This window comes from Strongylocentrotus purpuratus, unplaced genomic scaffold, assembly GCF_000002235.5.
Source record: "Strongylocentrotus purpuratus isolate Spur 01 unplaced genomic scaffold, Spur_5.0 spur5_scaffold_11, whole genome shotgun sequence".
NCBI classification, from domain to species: domain Eukaryota; kingdom Metazoa; phylum Echinodermata; class Echinoidea; order Camarodonta; family Strongylocentrotidae; genus Strongylocentrotus; species Strongylocentrotus purpuratus.
This window is the reverse complement of record NW_022145596.1, coordinates 30,518,466-30,537,408: the sequence shown is the minus strand read 5'-3', so window position 1 is coordinate 30,537,408 and position 18,943 is coordinate 30,518,466. Positions and strand designations below refer to the sequence as shown.

General features: G+C 36.7%; 1 protein-coding gene across 1 annotated transcript; it reads left to right on the top strand.

Moving 5' to 3' along the window:
• The first annotated feature begins 861 nt into the window (after window positions 1–861).
• Window positions 862–14,982, top strand: LOC105437043. The gene is made up of 6 exons (XM_030981149.1): window positions 862–1,035; window positions 4,832–4,913; window positions 7,201–7,304; window positions 8,638–8,727; window positions 9,200–9,262; window positions 13,413–14,982. The coding sequence occupies exons 1-6, from the start codon at window positions 961–963 to the stop codon at window positions 13,488–13,490; spliced, it is 492 nt and encodes a 163-aa protein (XP_030837009.1). The 5' UTR covers window positions 862–960; the 3' UTR covers window positions 13,491–14,982.
• The last annotated feature ends 3,961 nt before the right edge of the window (window positions 14,983–18,943 follow it).

Below are 18,943 nucleotides of genomic sequence, written 5' to 3'. Positions count from 1 at the left end.
GTAGCGCATTTATTATTTCCCCGGCTTTTACCTAGGAGTATACCTCTTTTAACTTTGCTTTGCTTTTAATAATTTGTTTCTCTCTGCTTCCACGGATGACCAAGGAGAAGCCGTTTAAAGGCCCACTGCACTACTTGTAGCTACTTGCGCCCTCTATATATTAAACAATGCCTAATCGGTGACCATTGGTCCCCCATGATCCTCTTTTTCTTATATTAACTGAGAGGTGAGTTGATGAGATAGCCACCTGTCTAGTGACCTTGCAGGGCAGTCTAATCCCTCCTATGAACTAGTACTGATAAGCTTTAAAAGGAGTGTTGTCAAAATCCTCTCGTACCAACTTTGGACTAAGCAATGAATGCTGGCCACCCGGGGGCCTCAGTCAGTGGCGGATCCAGGGGGTCCGGGGGGCCCGGGCCGCGCATATTTTTTTTTACACAACTGTTTAGCCACTTCAGTCAAATATGCTGTGCAAACAACTAGAGACAGAGTCTGGCATTACCCTTAGCAGTTTTGTTGGGGTATTGCTGGAGTCGTACATGTGTACATACTCGTTATTCTTTTCGGGTTAAATATATTCTCTCTTCTCGTTCATTATGTATTTCTGTGTTCTCCTTTATTCTCACCTCTGGTTGGGACGGCGGGAGAATGAGCGTGGTGGCGCGAGACTCCCTCCAAACGCGGGAGGGTAGACAGTCCTGTTATAACTATGCTTCAGATTCCAGGCAGGATTGCGCACTCGATAAAAATAGCAACCAATCAGGATCCAGCAACTGAAAACGTATGAAAAAAATGAGAGTGACGAAATAGACGTGAAATCCCTGACTGGGCCGAGTTATCACCATGCATAACCGTCAATAGTTCACTATCAAGGTTTGCTGGACAACGCTCAACTGTTTATCATCTTTTCTCAAAATCATCTTAAAGTGAAGATAGTGGCGAGACAAGAAATAAATCACCATGGCGATTATACAAAGATGTTGTTGTTTCTCTAACGTCAGGAGCGGTTCCATGGCCTGTGGCATCTACTCATTAGTAAGTGAATCTTCTCCCTCTAAAACATCTCATTCTAATGATTATTATTTTATATTCAATTCACTTCTGAAGAAAAAAATCATCATGATTCAGAATGTTTTGAGATGACAGTAGATCGACAACACTCAGGAGAAATACCGAAAGAGCAAACGAACGATCTTTCAACGTTACAACGTCCATATGAACCTGTGGAAAACGTTGTGCATTTTCTGGAAATGAGATTATCCTCATTATTTATGATTGCATGACCATGATGACAGTGAGGAGAAACCTAATCGCAATGAGGCAATACATATTAAATGTTTCCTTCTCTTTTTATACAAACCGAATGATCACTGACGTGACACCTCTGGGGAGTTTAAATTTGTGAACAATCACTCTTTTCCTTCTAAAAAGCACTCTAAAGTAAATCGATATTCACCTTTATGCAAATGACCTCTATTAAACTTGACTCCCGGGGGAGTGAAAACAATAGTCAAAATTCACTTTTTTTCTTTTGAAAGAGTATATCAGTGTTAAAATTTCTTGTAACATGACCACGCTTTCGTGTCCTCATATTTCTTCCATTTCAGAACGTCATTTCGTCTTTGTTATACCATCTCCCGAACTTTTCTCTTGTTTTCTTCCATTCTCTGATCATTTCTGTCTCTTGCTCATTATCTTTTAATTAAGATCAATCATAAGTGTATATTACACAACTATTTGAGTGTTTGAGTTTGAGATTTGTAAATTCTCTATCAATATAAATTTATACTAGTGAATAACAACTTTTCAATGAAGAATAAATGATTTGATTTTAATTAACCTTCAAATGCAAAGAAGGGCATTGAATAGATTTATTATCATAATTTCTAAATTCTACCAGTAAAAAGAATATTAACTAATGGACAATAGACACGTCAATTTCAATATTCCTTCATATTAAACAAACACATTGTAATTCTGTTGTGAGTGTTTGAACACTTGACACTTGACTTCTCAGCTTCCTAGTAGTAGCTTCCTGGTGGAAGCTCCCTGGTGGCAGTTTTATGTAGCCCCCACAGTGGCATACGCAGGATTTTTTTTTAAGGGGGGGGGTATAACATTTTGAAATCGTGCCAAAATCATGCATGAAGTCTTTCGTCTACGGCTGATTGTCAACGAAACGGAGTTAAGTCTATTGTTAATTCCGTTTGTTACTACGGCAGGCAGCAAGCGAAAACGAATTCGTTTAATACAATTAGGGAAATACAAGCACTACTTTAAAGGGAAAGTCCACCCCAAAAATAAGTTTGTTTCGATAGAGGCAGAATAATAAGAAAACCAGGTGAGTGAAAGTTTGAGCAAATTCTGAATGAAAATAAGAAAGTTATGAATTATTGAAGTTGTGATCAATCAAACACAAATTGGCAACTCTATGACGTATCATGCGAGCTCAACTTCCATTTGCTCAGTGCTAAAAAAATCTAAAATTTTCATTTTCCCTCAGGAAAAATTTCAACCATACATGCACCCTAAATATAATAATTGCAAATATGTTTCTATACTCCCCCTGCAAGGAACAAATATATATTCCGTCATCAATAACGAAGAAAACATGATTTTATGGAATATTATGCACAAAGCAAATGAAGGAGAGCTCGTATGATAAGTCACAGAGTTGCCAATTTGTATTTGATTGATCACAACTTCAATAATTCATAACTTTCTTATTTTCATTCAGAATTTGCTCAAACTTTCACTCACCTGATTTTCTTATTATTCTGCCTCTATCGAAACAAACTTATTTTGGGGGTGGACTTTCCCTTTAAACAAACAGAACTTTGTCATTCCTTGCTCATTTTTCCTGATTGAAGTGTCATATGAAAGGGCAGAAACCCAACTTTCTAGAAATTGATTTTAATCACTCATGCGTGAAATATGCATCATATGAGTTGCATCAAATGAAAGAGGAGGATCTAAGCTTTCCAAATATATGGCATTTATTAATTATAAATGTGACTAAGTTATGATAAAACATCGATAATTCTCGGTTTCGTTTTTTCTGGGACGCACTGTCCTTAGAACTATAAGTTTCTTGTAGAAATATAACATCACCCTGTTCCCTGCTTCAAGAATAATTTCTCCCTCGTTTGGTGCTTTCTCCAAGCCTTTCTACATTCAGAGAATAACATTTACAATTAGGATACATCTTTATTATATAGCCATCGTATAATTAGCCTATAAGTATTGGATACTTTCCTCTTCACGTTAAAGTTTCTTGTGAAGCGTACATTATAAGGAGAGCGAGACGTATCAAGCTACATCAGCCTTTTCTTTTTCAGACATCCATTATGAAGTGTGGCTAAAATAGTTTAAAATATAAAACCCATTACATTTCCTGTTGTACCTTACTTGCGTTGCCATTCCCTATCCACCATTGCATAATTCCTCATAAAGAAAGAACAAAGTGACAAACCCTACAGTTAAAACCCCCCATTTACTCAAGAGAGTAAAAAATGGGGGGGGGGGGGGGGGGTGGGGGGGTTAAACCCCCCCTTTGGTATTTTTTTGTGTGTAAACCCCCCCCCCCCCCCCCTAAATTTCTCTAAACCCCCCCCCCCCCCTTTTGTTTTTTTTTGTTTTTTTTTGTTTTTTTTATTTATTTATTTAAAAAAAAAAAAAAAAAATTCCCATGGTTGATCTAAAAAAGCTGACCTTACCCCCCCCCCCCCCCCCAACGGAGCAAAATGTCAAATTTTAAAATTTCGAGACCAAAAAAAAAAAAGGGGGGGGGCCTCTTACCCCCCCCCCCCCCCCCCCCCCCCCTTGAAAAAAATCCTGCGTACGCGCCTGATAGATATGATACGATATTGAAAGTGAGAATCTTTGCGATCATGTTATTTAATTGACTGTCAATACTTTGCCAAGCAATTGTAAAGACTTTAGAAGAGACAGATCCGAAATTGATCACTTGCCATTCAATTTAAACTACATATTAACAGAGTTGCAAAGTTGATATTGAAGGCAGTGTATACTACTGCCGCTACTTCTTGTTTACGGTTACGGCCATCTGCTGCTCAGAATGTCCCAATGTGTCGACAGCCATGTCCCACAATGCATCACCAACTGGTTAGTACGAATTCAAACTTGTATCTTAAAATAAAATAAAATAATTATAGGCCTACTTAATACTTTACTACAACTGCATATCCGTAGACAATTAGCCTGTATGATGGTGATAATTTCTCCCTAATTGAAATGTGCAGATGCCATCAATGTTCATTATTATTATTATTATGTATTTATTATATACCTTCATTTTATCAGACAGGACACCACAGACATGCATATTCATTACCTCATGCTAGATGCGCTCTGAATGAGGCTACCAATGTCCATGGGAACTGGAACTTGAAATCGTTGTATGTCTCCACCGAAAGATGGCGCAATTAAAAATACATTACAGCAGTGGTAGCGATGTTAGTAAAATACCCTGCCTTTACACTGAATATTAAGTTAAAAATAATATTTGAAATACCGCTAAAGCCCACCGCGCAAACGCTGAGACCACCCCTGAATATTTATCTCACATTGCATCACATAACTGCAACTTAGTAACTGCAATGATCTACGGAGGAATATATACACACGCTCGTATGAAGACAGGCCAATAAGTCCCTTAATTTGCCCCGTTTGAAATATCTATGTAAACAAAAAACTACAGGGTCTGTGTAATATAGGCCTCTATTTTGTGTTTACCATTTTATTGCTATATCCACTTCCTCATGGATTTTCGAACTTTACATTCTTTTTGTTTTATTTTGTTTAATCACAGATATCCAGCTTCATCTATATAGCGATGACGTCCTTCAACTGGGCTGGGTATTTCAGCGCTGTCAACAGTAAAGATATTACAGGTAATACACGCAGTTCGCTGTTTTACTTGTAGTAGTTACGGAAAGGAACGTGGCATTTATTATAAAGGAAAAGGGGCTCTTGCCAAAGTAAAAGGGGCACCTATCAGATTTTGATAAGGGCACTTATAACAAGTAAAAAGGGGCACTTATTACAAAGAAAAAGGGGCACTTTTTATCTGATTAATAGGCCTTCTTGAAACAGTATGTTAGGCACTGGGGGATCCACAAACTACAAGCACGGCTTTTTAGTGGATCCCCCTCCCCATTTCCTCAGAAATTAAGAATTTCTTGTAATAATTTTATTATGTGCAAAGTTTATTTGTATAGTTTCCTATAAATGAATTACACTGTCGCTCATAAAGTTGGAATATTTTAGTTTTATCCCAATTTATGGAATTATTTTAAAAATAATTTAAAAATAATAGATCTAGATAAAAGTATACATTCTCAGATTTTATCGAACAATAATTTGCCAATTTGTATTTTGCGTGACTGTTGAAGCATGTGTATGCTACTAAGCTTATCAACTAGGGGACCTATGCCCTTATGTCATAAATGACAGTAATGAGGATTAATGCCCCACAAAAGGGCACTAATATAGCACATCGATACGGTTTTGATCCTAGGGCCTCACAGTTACGAGGCCATTGCTTTGTCACTGAACCATTACTGTACGCAGCGGGGGCTAGGGTAGGGGGGGCAGTTTCCATAAATAAAAAAACACAAAGAAAATGCAATAAATTTTCAATAATTTATTGCATTTTACCCCTGTTTCCAACATAAAAAAATATCCTGTGTGCCCATGCCTTGAGCCATAATGCATGGCCGTCCAGAGGATTTTGTTATGTTGGGGACCGGGGTAAAATGCAATAAATTATTGAAAATTTATTGCATTTTCTGTTTGTTTTTTAATTTATGGAAACTGCCCCCTACCCTAGCCCCCGCTGCGTACAGTCATAGTTCAGTGACAAAACAATGGCCTCGTAACTGTGAGGCCCCAGGATCAAAACCGTGTCGATGTGCTATAGTTGTGCCCTTTTGTGAAGCATTAATCCTCATTACTGTAATTTATGACTTAAGGGCATAGGTCCCCTAGTTGATAAGCATAGTAGCATACCCATGCTTTAGCAGTCCCGCAAAACACACATTGGCAAATTATTATTCAATACAATCTGAGAATGTATAATATTATCTAGATCTATTATTTTTAAATTATTTTTAAAATAATTCCATAAATTAGGGTAAAACTAAAATATTCCACCTTTATGAGCGACAGTGTATGTATGAAAAATTGTAATATCTTTGTTTACCTTTCTGTTGGAAATGAAATAAATATGAATATGAATATGTATATAGAGAGAACGAGAGAAAGTAAAAAGAAACTAAGATATCCCACCAAATTCGATTTCATATGAGATCTGTCTTGATTGGGCATACCACCCACCAAAATTATAAAATACTGTATAGTTTTCAGTCGAATTCAGTAATTTAGTTGGTTTAAATTGTTCACACGAATGAAGGTAGATTGACCATCATGGAAGTCTTTGTACAAAAGTGGTCACGAAACCGACAGCCTACGAGATTGACATTTCGGTCTCGTGGACCTTTTGACAACTCTTCCAAGGGTGTACTAGATCGTCGATATTGCTCCCTAAGCTCGTAGACTCCAAGGATGTCGGTCTACAGGGATGTCCCCTGTTATGGATAATTTGTACCATAGATACATCTTATTCACTTTCCTTAAAATTTAACGCTTTCGAGACAAGCATTCCATGTTCACGGTTCCATAGTAAGTTTTGATTAAAAGCCATATAAAATACACAAGGTGCAAAAGCAATACAATAATATCTTCACGCACTGTGCCCCGTTTTGTTGCATGATTACTTTGTGTTTGACACTGGGAATTCAAAAGAAGGAAACATAGGTCTTAAAAATCCTAAAATTGACAAACACCTTTAAAGGTTCAAAATGACTGCTATTTTTTTTGACATAGCTCATATATACACATGTATATACGTATTGTTTTGAATGATAACAATTACATTTATTAGAACAGTGTAGCAATAATTTGTTTAAGGCCAATTTGAAAAAGAATGATCAAGCTAGCCATTGACATATTACTGTCTCAAAATGGGTAAATATAGACCTTCCTCGTGCTAATGATTATCGTATTTCTTCTTACTTATTTTCTTACGAGTGGAATTTATATTTCATGTTTCATGAACCATATAACGGAAATGAGATAACTTGTAGTAACTAATTCATACGATTTTGTAATTATTTAAAGAACCGGGTGCTGGTGGGATGTATGCAGCAGCATACAGTATTAAAATTGCCGTCGCCGCTTTTCTTCTCATCGCATCCATTGTTCTCTTAGATGGCGTGTCCCAGGTAGGTCCGGGAGACAAGTTACAGGGACAACGAGAGAAAGAGAGAGAGAGAGAGAGAGAGCGTTCAAGAAAAAGATAGAGAGTAAAGGGGGAAGGAGGGGATGGAGAGTGTTAGGGCATGGACCTAACATCCATGGTTAGATTGAAGGACATTGTGGATGAGACAGAGACAGAGAGAGAAAGAGGAAGAGAGATTATTAGACAAGTAAGAAGGAACTATCGTGACAGATAGTGTCCTTTGGCGAGCACCAATCTATATTTGCCACTCTCCACCCAGGTGAAGGTAATCGGCTAAAACTGGGGCTACATGCACTGGGCCCTCGGGAATAACAGAACTAATACTGGATAAATGCGACCATGAAATATAATGTGGCCATAAAAATAAAGATTATCAATAGTGTGTTAATAGATACATAAAAATGACACCAATCAAAAGAATAGGTTTTGGAGGAAAAGCATTATCCAAATTATTACATGACTTAAGTGAAGAGAATGTTTGTCTTTTGATATTCAGATTTTAATTCACTGTCCCATTCGGGAACTCAAGTCAAATATGGGATCGAAATGACAATGCGTAGTTCTTCAAAATCTTTTGCATAATACAACGTTTCTCAACCGGTTTGCTGTGGGACCCTGGGGGTGCTGCTGCAAGACCTCTCTAGGGATGCCGCGAGAGATATTAAGATAAATCAAAGAATTATTTTGGAATAACGTTGATTTCGTGACATACGAATTCCAGAAACTGCAAGAGTATTATTATTTCGAGATGCCCAAATCTTTATATTCCCGTATCGACGTCATAATCGAATATATGATATATATTTTTGTTTAATGCATGTACACTCGGCATCGAGGTACCCGCATACAGTACTTTTCTATATATTTTCTAGAATGTTGATTACAATTTTTTTCCTAACCATTTTAAAATGGTAAAACTTTTTTTTCTTGCTCGCTACGCGCGCTCGCAAAATTTAGGAACAACTATGTCCCTACAATTATGGAATTTGACGAGAGTCAGAATGGTGCAAAATGAATATTCTGTGATGAATTTGGGATTGGGGTGACGCGAAACTCTTTATTTCGTGAAAGGGTAGCGTGACTAACAGAAAAGTTGAAAAACGCTGGACTAATACATCATTCATAGATCTCATACCTTTAATTGTAATAGACAATCTCGGGTTGTTTTTCGTAAACAGCATCCACCAAACTGCATTTGTAATAATTTATCAAATCTGAACAGGATTTAGGCCTAGTTGATTTTATTAATTCCTCAGATGATAGTTCAATATTTTTGGTTGATGGATGTCTATTTTTTCTATCTTTTGTTTTTGCAGAACAACAGGACGAAGTTGATTCCTTACATAGTGGCGATCACGGTTCTTATGGTGTTACAAACCATTGCATGGGTTATCTTGTTATTGATCGTAAGTGATCTTATCCGATGGCGTATCCAATGGGAAGGGGCGTACCTAAATGCGTCAACAAGTTGGGGTCAGAGGGGACACTCCAACTGTTTCGGGATCTGATTCTTAAACTGAAAAGCACTGATTATGATTACTGTTTCAGTGTGTTTGTAGTTTATTGACTGCTCACAGACACAGGAAATGTTTCATCTCTTATAAGTTAATTCCATTATTTAAAAGGTAGTTTCCGTTGAGTATGATAACCTTTAATTTAATTATGTAGGCCTTTATCAAAGAGATTAAACATATTTTAGAAGTTTATTGTGATTCTTACTGTAAGACATTAAAAGACACCACAAATTTATGGTCTCCTATCACTACAATCGTTAACCTATTCAATTTTCTAAAAGCTGTCGCTGAAAATTAAATTCAAAATATTTGGTTTACCAAAATAATGTGACTGTATTTTGTATATGCATTTTTTTTTACGAAGGCGGCCGCGTCTGCTGGAGTTGTCGTGATCTTTGTCGTCTGGCTCCTATTTACTGCCCTCAACGTAAGTATTTTAACACTTCGCTTGCTTTCTGTGCCTCTCTGCACGGCTGCTCCTTTGTCACACGTGCAATTATGCACAAAACAATAGGTGGAAGGATTGCTCTGTGCAGCACAATGGGTTTGCAAAGTTACAAACGTCCAGTCTTGAGTGACTCCAAGGCAACCCGTATATAGATTAACCGGTATGAAATAATCTTGCCCTGGAAACAATCAATCTTGAATTCTTTGGTATATATAAATATATATATATCCCATGATAGGTACAGGTAGATAATGTGTGTGGCATATGAAGGGTAAATGTTGAAGTTAATACTGAAGTCTGTGCTGGTTATCTTAAGTTTCTTCTTTAAAGAAAATATCAATCGGTTATAATATATTTTATATCCTGTATCAAAAATTTATTGAAAAAAAAAAAAAACATTTTTGGGAGAAAAAAAATTTAGAACAAAAAAATGTCAATTTTTAGGCGAGGCGTCAAAAATAAATATACCAGCCAGCGGCAGCTAACTGCACTTGTGCGTCCTGGCTGCATTTTTTAAATTAGCTCAGCCGGCTACCGCTGGCGGTAGGAAATGGCGTTCAAAAGCATACGCCGGCTGCCGCCTTTCGAATGGAAACCGAGCCTCAGATCCCAGCCTGGCGCAAGCCGGCTGTGCTAACAAAAGAAAAGTAATTGCCCCAGCCAGGCTTCGGCCGTAATTGCAGCCTCGATGCGCCAATACGTGAGGCGGCAGCCTGCTGGTATCGATATTTTTGACGCCTCGCCTTATCTAAAAAGATTTAAAATATTTTATTTTCATCAAATTAAGATTTGAAAACAAAATTTGATTCAATTCAAAAAAAAAAATTCACATTTTTTTTCAACTCCCAAATGGTAAACCAAAATAATACTCTCATATAGTACTTTCTAAAAATAGGTCAAATATTTTTGGTCATGTGACGAGCTCTCAACCAATCAAAAGCCAACAATTTTTTGATGCGCCTCTCAGCAAATAGTACTATTGGAGTCACCTCTTGCGCATAGTTTTAACCAGAACCTCTCAAGGCAGTGTATATTTGTATAATATACCTCATGTTAGAAATCTAGCCATCTGATTGGTGGAAATAGGAGTCGTGATTTAAGCCATGCCCCGCCTAGCTACCAGTCAATAGTCTTCAGAAAAGCGCCCTAGGGATCCTTTCAAAAGACTATTAACTTGTAGGCGGGTATAAGTACTGCGATCCCCATTTGTTTACGTGTTAAAATTGTCTTTGTGCGAGCGCGGACACCATACAGTGCTTTTTGTCTGCGATTCCCAAATGATTGAAACTTTTAGTCATTTTTCCAGCGAAGATTAACAGACATTGTCTCAGACTTTTTGTGATATTTAACAAATCTCTACTTAATAAAAGGCTAAGGTAAGAATTCTTGGTAGATTTTTGTTTTAATTCGGCATATAACAACTCTATGCTTTACCCTCATCTAGATGCTGAACAGGCGTTGATGAGTTTTACTATAGAAGTAGAAGTAGAAGTAGACTGCTTTAATATTCGAGGACTGGCTGTTTTTATACGCACAAGGGAAAGTTGAATCCGCTGCCATCACTCCTCTCGTAGCAGTCGATATCTCTATATTATCAATGTAATGTCAATGGGATTTTGTGTGTGATTTGCCGGTCAATAATAATACACTGTTAACCAATGAACAAATATTATTGCCCGATCAGAAATGTCAATGGCAAAATGCATGTTAAACTCGCGGGCAATAAAGTAGAGCCAACATCCGGGTATTTTGTAATTTTCTTTGCGCATCTATTACGCGTATGAGAACCTGCGCACTTTCCGCGCACTCTATTGTAAAGGTAATAATCACACCCAAGGCACACTGTTTGCAGTGTATTTAAAATGTCGTCAAGCACTGGAGCATGGATGCACAGTGGTGGTTTGACGATGTTTTTTCAACTGTTCATGCTAGGAAACCCTATGCAGTGTAAGCTACTGTATTTTACATAATTTAAGAGTATAATATATTAAAAGTTTCTTGTTTACTCTAGATGTCCGATGTGGTTAATAATAGTAATATTGACTGCCTAAGTCAGGGCAATACGACTTGTCATATATCGCCCTAGGCTCACCTTCGGTTCGGGCAATATATGTCGTATTGCCCTGAAGGCAGTCAATATTACTTAAATATTGATTACAAGAAATAAGGACAGTTTTATGAGGTTCTTGAATCATAAGGTCGACACATTAAAGATATTGACCAGTTCTGGTCATGCGATTGCATTGTGAAAGAAACGTTGTGGAATCGATCAGAAAAGGCTGACCATCTAGCTTATAAGTACTGCAAGGTTCTGAAATCATCAAAATGTTAAACAATTTGGTCCAGTCTTGCATATTGCTCCGGTTGTCTCATTTTCGCTCGCTGGACCATTGCCAGCACAAAAGTAGCTAGTTCGACGTCGTACCAAACTTAAATGTTCCACTATGTTGTAGGGCCATTGGGTATGATGTGTGAACCGAGTGTGCGGAAATGGTGTGTTGGGGAGGGGAAGTAAGAGTGTTCGTGTGTATGTGGTAATTGTATGTGTGTCAAGAAGTGAGATTGCTTTGCTAAATATAAAATACAAGAACCTTTTCCATATCTTTAAACTATTATAGATATCTGATAACTAAACAGTTAGTAAAATAAACCTACCAAACTACATGATACAATGAAATACTTGACTGAAAGTAGGGGAGTTTGATGTGGTGCACAATTGCACCCCTCTGTAAATAATCGAATAGTCCATGGCGTGTCATGAATATTCATGTTTGGCTTAACTCGGCAAAATGTTTGCCTACACCAAATGGAAAAATGAAGGTGGGGGTTGGCTGAAATAGACATAATGAACCAATCAGAACTGATCTACGATAATTCATGCTTATTATCTTTCGTGTGCTTGACCTACAACCTTACAATCGCGTGGCAAATTGCGTCCAAAGTTTGACTTGTTGCACATGTGTTATATAGGCACTGGCGAGCTGGCGACCCATTTTGATCAAATTACGGTGGGGAAACTTTCGAATTGTCAATGGGACATGAGGGTTCCAATGAAAGAGCTAGTGGTCAACGTATGTCGGGTGGATGTGCTTTTCGTTTAAAAAACAAATGAATTGTTAACGATTTTTGGGGTAAAAGTCCATAGGCTAACATGTTAGGCTGCTGGACTCTGACGATAGGGGGCGTTGCCCAATGAGAATATTCGGAGCCATATGGTTACTTTACAAGCACTTTACACAGAAAGATGTATATGGGACTACCCTATATCTATCTAGTCCGGATAGATATGATAATTTACCAAATATATCAATTAAGAGGCGGTTTCCCGGCAACATTTGTATCATCACGTATTAGTAAAAACATATTCTTTCACATGATTGGTAATACGAGCTTCCATTTCATTTTTTGAGAGGGGGGCGTTTCCGAAACTGGTTTATACCTTTAAACAAAAAAGACGAATACACCTTGCTGAAAATAGAAGACAGCGAGGATGAATTTACCTCGACACGGGTACTATAAATAGTCAGAATGTGGTCCAAAGTTGTAAACCATTTATGGCCATATTTCGAAATAAGGGAGCATTTCAAGAGCAGATCTTTTACGGTGGCATTGCTAGTATGATATTCTTTCACATGGAATCAATAGGAACGACGAAGATTCTCAAATACTATGTCCACTTTTAAATTTAAAAAAATTCTCCTTTTAAACACCAACCATTAGTCATTTAGCTCAATACCTCTTATAGCATTATTCAACATTTGGACAGAACAAGGCCAACAAACATCAGAAATGAAAAAATATATTTTTAGTAGTGGTATTACTTATCTGAGTGCTGTGTAAGTTAAACATTTTCCTTATCAAAGTGCACGATTTAATCAATATGGGCTCCAAGGCACTAGTATTTATAAACAAACAATAAATGAAAAATGACACTGAAAATAGCGTGTCATTTTTAGTATAGGGACATCTGTGTCCATTTAACATTACATAAATAAACCAAATGTATTATTTTTATGTAACGGTGTGTATAGGTATTGAAAAAAGTTGCATTGATTGGGTCGTTTTTCCAGACGATTTTTCATGCTGCTTTAAAAATTCACGATTTTGATATTTTATCTCTCTTTTTCAGATCACGTGTCTAATTTGCGTCATCTCGCAATACCAAGAACTTAGCGAAGGTCGAGGAAGGGCCAGTGGTGTGGCATAACCATAGAAACATGAAACTTTCGACGACAAAATCATCCTTCTAGGCATCGTTTAACGAACCGGTTATGAGTACAAGTTCACATTTAATAGTATACATGCACTTTCTCACAGGTTACACGGCAAACGCTGAACAATACAAGTGCATACCGACGACGGGGTGCGGGCGCGCGTGCGTGCGCGAAGTTAACGACTGCAATCTCAGATCCTCATTAAATTCATGCAAGTAATTCACATAATGTGAATTGATGATGATCATTAAAGTCACTGAAATGTGCTGCTTATTACACTTTACGTCATCTTAAGAAAAACACGCCACGGTTTTGCCGCGTAATGTCTGATCGAGCCTTTAGTCGTATGGGGAAAGGGATTTAAAGAAGACTAAACAAAACATGAACCCTCATTTTCGTTATAATCCATTATATAATGTAAATATTTCAGCTGCTCACCGAAATATATTTGTTACTATCTTTCTAATAAGTTTCTTTTAACCGAGAGTATTATCATTCTTAAGTTTATGTTGACGCTGCAGCACAATAGTGCACAGTATAGGTAGCTCTTGAAATAATAGATAATGAGGCTAGTATCAAATTGCTGTACAAATGAGGCTTACGTACAACACACATTTTAAATCCATGATCAGCGCCCATATTCATTAAACATTCCTAGACCCCGTTCTCGACTAAATATGTTGATGTACTACGTAATTAGTTGACAGTTGTCATTGTAGTTCTGTACGACGTTTTGCAAATATATCTTTTTAATGGGGGAGGGAGTGGGAGGGGATGGGAGAATACACAAACACATTCTTTCAAGTATATTTTGTTATTCTCGATCATAATTATATATGAAAATGTTTTTCTAAACAGTTTATAAAAAAGTACTTATGCTTTCGTTTCATTATTGCAATTTATAATATTTAAAAACAAATCTGGACTATCAACCTGTTTCGTGCATAACTATTTTTTTCATGTGCAGTAGAAATATTACACTAATCAGTCTCACAGGTTTATTGATAGGCATTATCGGTTGCCACTTCAAAAGCTGTATGCCAATGCAATAGACACGCTTTATATTTCTCCTTCGAAGAAATATATATTTGTAAATATATTTTATTAAATTTCCTTTAACCAAGAGTATATATCATTCTTAAGTTTATGTTAATGGCTGGAATCAGAAGGTTGTACCAAATGAGGCTTACCTGTAACATACATTAAAATCCATGATCAGGGCTCAATTTAATTACACTTGTCTAGATATGTTGATGCACTACGTAATTAGTTGACAGCTGTCATAGTAGTTCTATACGATTTATTTTGCAAATATGTATTTACAAAATTTCCTATGTAATTTAGCCATAATATGTTTGAAGCTTAATGTGCATGTACAGTAGAGTTAAGATCTTACAGTAGTTAGGATGAAATGGAAAGCAGATTTTGTCTGCAGGCACATACTCTAGTTGGACTCTTGACCACAAATCCTAAAGCCATGAGCAGAGCCTACATGTAGTTCTGTCAGCCATGACTGTTTCCGGAGCAGCTGAAGTACAAAGCCTATGTAGTATGGTCTCAGCGTATTCTCAAAGTTGCAGACACTGTTACGCAAATCTAAGGACAAGGGTCTGTGCCTGCAAACTGGTTTAGAAGTTTCTTCCACATTGTGTTTGGAATGCAAATACATGTTCATAAATGACTAATGACTGCAATGACTTTTTTGATAATTTTCTTGGCATAAGATGGCGCAATTCATGATGAATCATGACTAGAAGATTCTTGCTTTAAATCTAAGAGTTTTTCTTAGGTCACAACATTTCGACGTACATTACGTCTTCATCAAGTACTTTTGACAAAAAGCAACCTATATTACTATAGTCATATATATATAGATATATATATATATATATAGTACGTCTACTGTAGGCCGTGTAATTAGTTGATAACTATCTTTAATAAGGTGTTATAACTATGGGCTTAGAATGATATAACATAATATCTTTTACATCATATTTGATTAAAGAGTAGTCAATGTTTTATATTTTGAGACAGCTTTTTTCGTTTTTTTTATTAATAAATTCTTGAAGCTTGAAACCCAACCGTTGACAATTTTATACATATTTGTTATTTTATCCCTGTGTTAATGACAACAATTCCTGAGCACAAAGTAAAAATAAATACAAATGATTGCGAATCAATTAAATATGAAACATATTGCTCTGGTTGTCTCATGTTCGCTCGATGGGCCACTGCCAGCACAGACGTAGCTCGTTCGACGTCACTTCCAATTATTGACAAATTGACTATTTCTAATCGCAAACTAGTTTATTTCTGTATCGAAACGCAGCCATTGTTATCTTGGCATGCATTCAAGTCATCAGAATAGGGTAAATTACGTCTTACGTGATTCAAGAGGTCTATTTTGCAGGAAAAAATGTTAATGTCGTAGAATGTTCCACTATGTTGCAGGGTGTATGCCATTGGGTATGATGTGTGAACCGGGTGTGCGGAAATGGTGTGTTGGGGAGAGGGAAGTGAGAGTGTTCGTGTGTGTGTTAGTTGTGTGTGTTTCAACAATTAAAGACTAATTAAAGACTAGTAGAGGTGTTGTGGTCGAGTGGATACGTCGCCGGACTGTCGATCACAAGGTCCGCGGTTCGAGTCCCGCCGCCGCACTAATGTCCTTTGGCAAGACATTGATCTACATTTGCCACACTCCACCCAGGTGAAGTAAATGGGTACCTGGTAGGAATTTATTCCTTGAAATGCTAGAGCGCCGTATGGCAGCCGTGCTAAAGCCAGGGTAATAATCGGGAGCGCCAGGAGGGTCAAATCTGACTGACATGAGCGCTATACAAGAACCCACTATTATTATTATTTTAAATGACAGATGGCTAACCATAAATCTACAATGACGAGTAAACTGTCTACATCACAGTCCACATATTAGTGTGTGCCTTGAACAGGTGCGTACGCAGGGGAGGGGGGTTTTTTCCTCCCAATATCCATAATGTCTTAGCTACATATTTTGTAAATATTTATTTGTTTTCTTAGTATACTTTGTTCATGTTATAGTGTAAGATAGCACCTAAGGAACCAACACTTCAACAAGCTCTGCTTCTAGTTAGTTCCTCTTTTCTCGTGCTATTTATATTATATTTGTCGTTTCATTGAATATTTGTTTTGCATAAGAAATAAAACCATTTGAACAAAGGCAATGGCGAGCTGTTAAATGTTAACCCCCCCCCCCCCCCCCCCTCTTGAAAAAATCCTGCGTACGCGCCTGGCCTTGAACGTATATAGCAGACGGCAATCGGCGGAGCAGACGACACTTGATAGTGATTTTGTATGTGAGATTGCTAAATATAAAATACTTTGTTAATAAATAACAAATAAAAGAACCTTTTCCATATTTTTAAACTATCATTGATATCTAATAATTAAACAGTTAGTAAAATAAACCTACCAAACAATGAAATACTTGATTGGGAGTTTCATGTGGTGCACAATTGCACCCCTCTGTAAATATAGTCCATGGCGTGTCATGAATATTCATGTTTTTGCTTCCCTCAGAAAACTGTTTGCCTATACTAGTAAAAGGAAAAAGTTACGGTTGGGGTTGGCTGAAATGGACATAATGAACTAATCAGAACTGATCAATGATAATGCATGCTTGTTATCCATCGTGTGATTGACCTATAACTTTACACTCGCGAGCAAACTGCGTCCAAAGTTCGACTTGTTGCAAATGTGTTATATAAAAGACAAAATTCTTAAAATTGATGATTCGTATTCTTGGTACCTTCGAACTTTATGTTAATTACCCACAAATTTAAAACAACATTGTCAGGCCTAATGTGATGTCCTCATCATAATATCGCTAGTCTATAGAGTATCATAACACTCGAACACAATCTACAGTTACATCCTCAAAGGACCTCAATATTAAACATATTCAATTAAATCAGGAAAACATTCAGACAGAGTTGAGAGTATGGAAGGAGGGTTGGGTACCGGAGAGAGATAAAAGGCACGCGAGCGCATGTTATCTGTTTGCGGCAGCATGAAGAAAAATGAAAATGATCCATGAGAAATGTTTCACACTATCTCGTTAAATTCGTATAATTACCTGGTTCTGGGCTGGTTTTGCAATCATAACACTCGAACAGAATCTACAGTTACATCCTCAATAACATATTTAATTAAATCAGGAAAACATTCAGACATAGTTGAGAGTATGGGAGGAAGGGTTGGTATCGAGAGAGATAAAAAGCACGCGAGTATTATTATCTGTTTGCGGTAACAAGAAGAATGTAGATGATCCTTGATAAATATTTTACACTATCTCTTTACATTCGCATATTAAATGCCTGGTTTTGCAATCAATCGCATTCTCGGTTCTGGAAAGTGATGGACATGGAGTGCACATTCCACATTCAAATCATTATGAGCTTTTTTTTAGTGTTGTCTTTTAAATGGAACACAAAATTTGATTTTTGTACAAATATAATATGTAAATTATCCGTATGGAATGACGACGGTAGAAAGGGAGTTAACATTTAGAAATTTGGCCATCGATTAGCAAAAATATTAGTCACATTAATAATTAGATCTACCTTTCTATTGCTTAATCAATGTGGTTAATGTTTTTGATGACTCTGTGTTATATCAATGCATGGCCATTATCTTATTGAAAAGCTTCAGATCATTATTGTTGATGAATAATACGCGAATTAGGAAAACAAAATGAATTTAGATATTTTGAATATTAAAAACGAACAAACGGTGAAGCTTGAAATTGACATTACAGTTGCCAGGACACAATGCGATTGTTTATTTAAAAACGAGTTACCTCTCCCGATTTCCTCCATTTTTCAAAAAATAACGAAATACATTCATACCCCACTAGACAGTCGAACCACTTCCACACTTCTCGAATGAGAACAGATTTCGCACAAATTTGTTTTATTTACACCGGTCCAGTATTTTGAAATAACATAGATTCATCTGTTAAACAAATTACCAGTCTACACACATATTTTTAAAAGCTAAAAAATTAAATTGTTAAACAAATATACATGAATCTCTGTTTGTTCGACCCTCGACTCAATTCCTTTCTCCCTCATTTTACTGATCTATCCTCCTTTTCTAGAGATATTGCAATTATTCATTTTCCTTTTTTTGTATCTGTCTTTCTTTTTGCCCTCTACTATTTTCCTCCATTTTTTTCCTCTTTTTTATTTTTTTCCTTCCAATATCCATAATGTCTTAGCTACATATGTTGTAAATATTTATTTATTTTCTTAGTATACTTTGTTATATTGTAAGACAGCACCTAAAGAACCAACACTTCAACAAGCTCTGCTTCTAGTTAGTTCCTCTTTTCTCGTGCTATTTCTATTATATTTGTCGTTTCATTGAATATTTGTTTTGCATAAGAAATAAAACCATTTGAACAAAGGCA